Source organism: Herpailurus yagouaroundi, unplaced genomic scaffold, assembly GCF_014898765.1.
Source record: "Herpailurus yagouaroundi ecotype Mexico unplaced genomic scaffold, PumYag 77, whole genome shotgun sequence".
Classification (NCBI taxonomy): Eukaryota; Metazoa; Chordata; class Mammalia; order Carnivora; family Felidae; genus Herpailurus; species Herpailurus yagouaroundi.
The window spans coordinates 81,796,294-81,804,185 of record NW_024412388.1 but is presented as its reverse complement, the minus strand read 5'-3'; the positions used below and the strand labels follow the sequence as shown (position 1 = coordinate 81,804,185).

Genomic DNA, 7,892 nt, shown 5'->3' with positions numbered 1-7,892 from the left:
ATTCTCAAAATACACTTACACATCCAGATTATACTTTCTCACACTACTCATACACACATGTGAGCATCTCACACACACACACACACACACACACACACACACACACACACCTCACATCGGTAGGGGAGATGCTCTTTCTCCCACTCTGCCTCTCAGGGCACCCTGTCTCCTTGGAGGATTGTGACCTAAGCCAAGGAAAGCAGAACTTTTGGCAAGGGTGAGTCAGACTGGAACTAAGGGGAGATGGCCCCCTCCCACTCTGGTGGCAAATTTGGGAAGATGTGCACCAGGCTGCAACTGGAAACACTATTTCCCAGACATCTGTGGGATAAGCCTGTCTGCTAGAGAGAAATGAAGGAGAGTCAAGTGAGAGAAGAAAAAGCCTCAATGACCCTTACCCCCGGTTCCAGCTATCCATGCAGTCAGCTGCACCCTGACTGGCTAACAATTTAGTAACTTCCCTTCACTGCCCCTGTTAGTTTGGGTTGGGTTTCTGTCACTTGTAATTTAAAGAATCCAGGTTCCTTAAAAGGGCTTTCTAATGGAAGCCTGGGGAGCATGAAGGGTACTATGATAATAGAAGGCGCGTGACCAAAATGGAACTTGTGGCCACGGCTGATTTTTCCTTTCCTTTTGGTTCCATTTTGTTTTATTGTTCCAGAGGCATACTGTTCTCCAACCACACCCTTCTTTCAACACTTCACCAACCTCTCCCCCTGCAAACTTTGCAATCCTCCCTCCTCCTCACAGCACAACTGTTTGTAGGTCAGTCTCTCCAAAAGCACAGCCTACCCACTCTATGAAAGCTCTGTACCCTCATGGGATCCCCTAACTCAGAATTTTGATTGTTTCCTCCATAGCACTTAATTCCACTTTGGAATCATTTGGGGTGCTATTTCCTTGAGCTTCTCTCTCTTCTCCCTTGGACTATAAGGGAGTTCCTCCCCTAAGGAGAGGAACTGGGGTGTGTTGTTCCCCATTTTATTTCTGGAACCCAGCACCCAGTGTGGTGCTGCTGGGTGATCCAAGGTCGGGGAGAGAGGCAAGGACGAGGCTGATGGCTTCTCCATTTCTGCAGTCACTTCCCAGCCGCGGCCCCCAATCCAGGCCTCCTGCAAAGACTGTTTTCAACTGGCAGTTTCATCTGGCATCTCTTCACCTCTAGCTCACTGAAAGTTGTGCCGCTTTCAACTCCTCTGCAACCCCTTCCCTCAGTCTCCCGGGCGTTACCCTGCAGAAATCTCCCGCGGCACTACCTGTGTGCTTAAGGGACGTGATGTCTGGGCCCCTTATCTTTAGCACAGCCACAGGCCGGTCACTTTGGTTTTGACCAATGAGAAAATAAATGTTGTTGAGAATTTTAAAGCGACCAAACGAGTTTTAATTCAGTTTCCCCTCCCCTCTCCCTCCCTGTTTGGAATTTCTTAACCCCTAAGGCTTTTTCAGAGGGCATGCCACAGGCAATGCTGGACTTTTTGGGACAGAGTGGTGAACAGCAAGGTCTTGCTCAGAAACATGCATGGTGACACGCATGCCACTTTCTGTTTGGAGAACCCTCTTTGGGGCTAAGGAGACAGGATGGCTCTAAAGTCCCTATTCACAAAATCCTGTCTGAGGGAAAACAACTGTTTTTCAAAGTAACCCACGTGGGAGAAATGACCATGGTTTATTAACATTAGATACGAGAGCTTTCATTTACCACAAAGAGTGCTCCAGGGGAAAAACTAGTTAACTGTGGTGTATTTAACACACCTGAAAACCACATTTCCTCCTCCCTTTCCTTTCAGATACTCCATCTCTGGAAGGCCAAACGTACAAGTTACTGATAACTCAGTACCGTGTAGTATCGCGTGTCAGAAATCAGTGTGGAATGTTACACTCGTTTTGCCTATAACTTCTCACAGCCTTTAAATTGCCATCTCTCTAACTACATGTCTTCAAACAATATTGCCATTTGAGCGGTATCAATCAGACAGGATTGCCCTTGGACGTCAAAACTCTGAGTCAGCCCTCGTGAATAAATTCTGATGACTCCTGCATTCCAGAGAGAAAATGTATTTTTTTCAGACGGTCATGAGTTGTGAGCGAGCATTTAAGAAAAAATAATATCGACTTCTCATTTGTAGGTGTCTGATGCTAAAATTAGTGTATTTTGCTACCAGAACCACCCCAGGCCTAGCTCCTTCTTAGCCGTGGCCTTAACACTCCATTGCTTTGCCTAATTCCCAATTCTAAGCAACTCTCATGACCTAGTTTGTTTTGTTGATTAAAAAAAAACGCACCGGTTTAAACTTCACATTTCAAGTTTGATTGCTGTGGGACAGACTGGCTCATAAATCTTCGCTAGGCTACTAGTAACTAGGGAGAAGTCGCTCTCTTCAGTAAACATCCCCTGCTTCTCAGTAATAGGGTGCCTTCCATCACCCAGAGGTTTTTTCCTTTTAATTGAGTGTTTGTTGAAGCATGACTCTGAGATAGGAGGCCTATTCAGGAATAGAAATTGCAGCCCAAAGTGCCCATTACTTACCTGAGACAGGGCCCGAGACCAGCTGCACCTTACAGAGCTGGGATGCCTGGGCATGTGATTCGGGCTGCCTGGCCAAATAGCAACACTGCCGAAAACCATGGAGGCACAGGGAGATCAAGGGAGCCTGGGTCTGGGTAGCCTCTCTACCTCCTGCAAAGAGGACAGCTAAAGAAGAAAAAAATGCACCCTCTCTGTCTTTGCTTCCTCCCCACCCCCGGGCAAAATTCCTCCCCAGAATGGAAAAATTCAACTTCTCTGCACACCAGAACAACAGATCTGTGTTTTCCCAATCCATTTTTCCTCTCTAGAAGTCAGGGAGTCTGCTTCTAAAGCTCCCCCTACTCTTTGAAAGGAGAAGAGAACGTTTTCTGAATCTCCACTTTGAGCTAGGCATTGTATTAGCTGCTTTCGGTACAGCATTGTCTTAATTCTTCCAACAAGGCAATTCGCTTGGTCCACGTGTTGTGAACAGCTACTGGGAAGACGTTTGCTCTGTCTTAGCTTTCCAAGTGCTGATCTCGTGGGCCCCATTTTTCCTAACCTGGAGTTTTTCGTACACATCAATATGGATAAGGTTTTACTTTGAACTGTTCATTCTTCCAGGAATGACAGATGTCAGATTAAACTGCAAAACTCCCCAACTTTACATTCACTGCATTCACCTCCAATCAATAAACGCATCCTGGTGCTTCTCAGCAGGAAGACACTCCTCATTATGGCCTTCCTCAGCAATGCCAGGGAACTGCTCCTCCCAGCCCTTCAGAGCTTACACTATTTTGCACATACACTTCTCACCCCTGATGGGAAGCAGTATAGTGTCTTCAAATGTGATTATTTGAATTCTAGCAGAAACAGTTGAGGTATATCTGAGTGGCCCCCTGTCCTGAACTGAACCTCCCCGTGCTACAGAAATGGGTTATTATGGATACCTAAGAATAGCTATAGCTTTTCTCTTTGCTGGGATAAATTACAGTGTGACCCCTCCCTGGCATCCAGCATGTTGTGAGCCCTTTGCCTTCAGACAAAATGGCGCCAAAATCACAAATATGTGCCTCGCAGAAATACTCGAAGGTTGTTCCTCCCTCTATTCTCCAACACAGCAAAATCTCTGCTTTGATCCTGGTCCTCACTACTCTATTCCTTTGCCCCAACGTCTTCTCTGTCAATGGGCTCCTGAAAGTCTCTGTTCTCCCTCCTATCACCTATCTACTTCTCAGTAACAGCTTAAAACCCTCCCCAAGAAGGGGACTGGCTGCTGAGCTGGGTTTTCAAAGCACCGTAACATGCAGAGCACTGCAGGTGGGAGAAATACATGCCCAAGAATGAAACATGTGTTTGGGGATATCATGATCAGGGATTATTAGCCTATAAAAAGCAGACACCAACTCTGCTTCAAGGTCAAACAAGAAGGAAGGTTATTATTAGGACTTAAAGGAAGAGTAAGGAAACCAATTTCAGGCAGTAATGCCAAGAACTAGTGCCACACAACCTCTTCTCTCCACTTTAACCCGAACATCTGACCCATTCTCCTCTCTGGCAATCTGCTCCCTCTGCCTCCTATTTTATGCCTATTCTCCTAATTTTGGTATCTGTATGGGAAGGGGTGCCTGGGAACATTAGCCTTAATTCCAAAGGCCTCAAAGCTTCAACATCTCACTGTTCAAACTATATACAGAAAAGTAATCTGATTGGTCCAGCTTGGGTCAGGTAATCACCCCCAGTCCAATCGACTGTGGCTGGTGTGTTCTACTGTGAAGGTGGCTGCTTAGATCTATTTCTTCAGCCCCTAAATGGGGTGGAAGTCACCTCCAAATGGAGGAAGTAGGCAAACTAATTGTGTCTAGGCAAAGGGAACTCTCAGGGGCTCAGTATTCCTGAAACTTAAAAAACAAGAGAATGGTGTAAATGGTTTTTTTTTTTTGTTTTTTTTTTTTTTGCTAGCTGATGAGTACTCCTAGACATGACGCGTGTAAATTGTTGCTTATTGGTTAAATGAACTAAAAATATTTTTATGTATTTCCCACCTTTTAAAAGTAGATTTGATGAGTCCTTTTTCCCCCATGTTAAAACTGAAAGGGCGGGCCTACGCCAGCCGACTCCATCTTGTTCTGTGTCCTTCACCTTGACCATACCTCCTCCCCTTGAGTAACCCCCCCCTCACCTGCCTAACAGGACTCGGACCCTTCCCCAGGACCCTTCCCCAGCCAATCGGCTGAGGCCATAGCCATTACTTCACCAACTGCCCCCAGGCCCCAGTAAAACCTTTGTCCTTTTGAAACTCGCTCTCTTTCCCTGGTATCTCACTGCTGCGTTGGTGCAGGTAGGGGATTGAGCTCGAGCTAGCTCGAATAAAGGCTCTTTGCTTTTGCATCAGACTCGGCTCCCTAGTGGTCTTTGGGGATCACGAATTCTGGGCATAACATTTGGGGGCTTGTCCGGGATCCCCAAGAACCCCGAGGGACCCCCGACCCGGAGAGCCTGACTGGCCACGGTTAGTGTCTGTTTGTTCTGTCTTTTCTGTGTGAGCTCATTTCTGGAATTCTGGTAGTGCCCGACGCGGTCTAAGTGGACGCACTGGAGGACCACGGGCCGGGAGTTTCAGAAGACGTTCCGATTCTCCCTTCTGGAGGGACGTGGAATCCCCTCAAAGGTCTGAGACGAGGCGGGTCGCTCCCGCTGGTCGGCGTGAGGCCGTCGTCTTTGGAGGGACGTGGAATCCCCTCATCGGTTTTGGAGGGACGTGGAATCCCCTCAAAGGTCTAAGCTAGCTTGCAGTTTTGCTTCCATGGAGTTGGAAGACTTTCTAGGGGCCCTCTGTTTGTCTGTTTTTGTGTTTCTCTGTTTTGTTCTGTGGACTTACTGGACGGACGTTATGGGACAGACTCAGACTACTCCTCTAAGTATTATGATTGATCACTTTAAGGATGTGAGGGGAAGAGCTAACAACCTCAGTGTGGAAGTCCAAAAGGGTCGGTTGCAGTTTTTTTGTTCTAGCGAGTGGCCAACTTTCAATGTCGGATGGCCACCAGAGGGGACCTTCGACCTCCCTACCATCCACCGAGTCAGGAGTATCATCTCTCAGCCTAAGGTGGGCCATCTTGATCAGCTCCCTTACATTATCACTTGGCAGGACCTTGTAGAAGACCCACCCTCTTGGCTTAAGCCCTTCCTAACCCTGCTCCCTCCGGAGCCAAAACCCATTCTTGCTTTGCAGGAGACAGAGAAGAGGAAAAGTCTTACCCAGCCTTCAGCACCCCTCTACCCTGTCCTACAGCGGGGTACTGAAGAAGAATTAATTTTTCCTCCCCCGTATAACCCCTCTAGGATGCCGGAAGAACACCATCCTCCCCCTCTGGGGGAGGCAGACGCTGTTCCCGAGAGCGGGAGGCGGAAACGCTCCAGGGGGAAGCCCACCCTTTACCAGACAAAGGGCTCAGAGGGGGCAATCCGCCTCCACCGCCGACTCCACTATTCTGCCCCTGCGAGCCACCGGACCCCCAGACACAGAGGGGAATCAGCCCCATCACTATTGGCCTTTCGCCACTAGTGACCTCTACAATTGGAAAGCTCAGAATCCTAAGTTTTCCGAGAAACCGGCAGGACTTATTGATTTATTAGACTCTGTTCTTTTTACCCATCAGCCCACGTGGGATGATTGCCAGCAGCTTTTGCAGGTCCTGTTCACGACTGAAGAAAGAGAAAGAATCCTCAGTGGGGCCCGAAAACTAGTTCCAGGCGCAGACGGGAATCCCACCACCAACCAGGCTCAGATAGATGCCTCCTTCCCCTTAACTCGGCCCCAGTGGGATTTCAACACGGCAGAAGGTAAGGAGAGGCTCCGGGTCTACCGCCAGACTCTAATGGGGGGTCTCCGAATGGCTGCTAGAAAGCCAACCAATTTGGCCAAGGTAGGAAATGTACAACAGGGAAAAGATGAATCTCCGGCTGCCTTTTTAGAACGGATCATGGAGGCATTCCGTACCTATACCCCCATGGATCCAGAGGCTCCAGAAAGCAAGGCAGCTGTTATCATGGCCTTTGTAAACCAATCGGCCATAGACATTAGGAGAAAATTACAGAAAATAGATAGACTAGGAGAAAAAAGTCTGCAGGACTTACTGGTGGTAGCCGAAAAGGTATATAATAACCGGGAGCCTCCTGAGGACAAGCAGGCTCGCGCCATGGTGGCTGCCAGCAGTAAGCAGACTCGAGTACTAGCTACCACTGCTGACTTCCCCGAGGAATGAGACCGCCGTCTCCGGCAGCTGGCAGACGACACAAGAAAAGGTAAAAGCACCAAGGGGGGGAAGCAGAGGCTGCAGAAGGATCAGTGCGCATACTGCAAGGAGATAGGGCATTGGGCCCGAGATTGTCCAAAAAGAGCTGGCGGGAAGGGAAGCAAGACTGATCGAGTAAAAGTCCTAGAGCTGGATGAACTAAGTGATTAGGGGAGTCAGGGTTCGGACCCTCTCCCCGAACCCAGGGTAACTCTTAAAGTGGAGGGGACCCCTATTGACTTCCTTGTCGACACCGGAGCACAACATTCGGTCCTCCGCACCCCACAAGGAAAACTAGCTAGCGAGAAGTCCTGGGTACAAGGGGCAACTGGTATGAGCCAGTATTCATGGACTACCCGAAGAACAGTAGATTTGGGAACGGGCCGGGTATCCCACTCCTTTATGGTAATACCAGAATGCCCCTACCCGCTGTTAGGCCGGGACTTACTGACCAAGATTGGAGCTCAGATAACTTTCAGACAAGGGGGGCCTCAGGTCACCGATGGCAAGGGCCACCCCATCCAGGTCCTGACCATGAAACTGGAGGATGAATACCTCCTCCACCAGGAGGCGCTCCTGAGAGAGAATAATATAGACAAATGGCTACGAGAATTCCCCTCGGTTTGGGCAGAGACAGAGGGGATGGGACTAGCCGCTCACAGAACCCCAGTCCTGGTAGAGCTCAAGCCAGGAGAGAGTCCGGTAAGGATCAAACAATACCCCATGTCTCAGGAGGCCTGGAAGGGGATCCAGCCACACATCCGGAGACTACGAAGCCTAGGGGTACTAGTTCCTTGCCAGTCTGCCTGGAACACCCCCTTACTGCCGGTCAAAAAGCCTCACACAAATGACTACCGACCGGTACAAGACTTCCGGGAAGTAAATAAGAGGGTCGTGGACATACACCCAACTGTTCCCAACCCATATACTCTCTTGAGCTCCTTGGCGCCCTCCAGGGTCTGGTATACTGTACTAGATTTAAAGGACACCTTCTTCAGTCTGCCGTTGGCACCCCAGAGCCAACCCTTGTTCGCCTTCAAGTGGCATGATCCGGAGGAGGGCTACAGTGGGCAACTCACCTGGACACG

The 7,892-nt window shown here is 49.0% G+C and overlaps 1 protein-coding gene across 1 annotated transcript; it reads left to right on the top strand.

Annotated features, from left to right (window-relative positions):
• Positions 1 to 5,399: 5,399 nt before the first annotated feature.
• LOC121027518 (uncharacterized) lies at positions 5,400 to 7,500 on the top strand (the record flags this gene model as incomplete). Its single annotated transcript, XM_040471048.1, is given in 2 exon segments — positions 5,400 to 5,854; positions 5,907 to 7,500. Coding segments are annotated over 2 exon segments (2,049 nt in total), but the record flags the coding sequence as incomplete, so codon positions are not given.
• Positions 7,501 to 7,892: the final 392 nt, after the last annotated feature.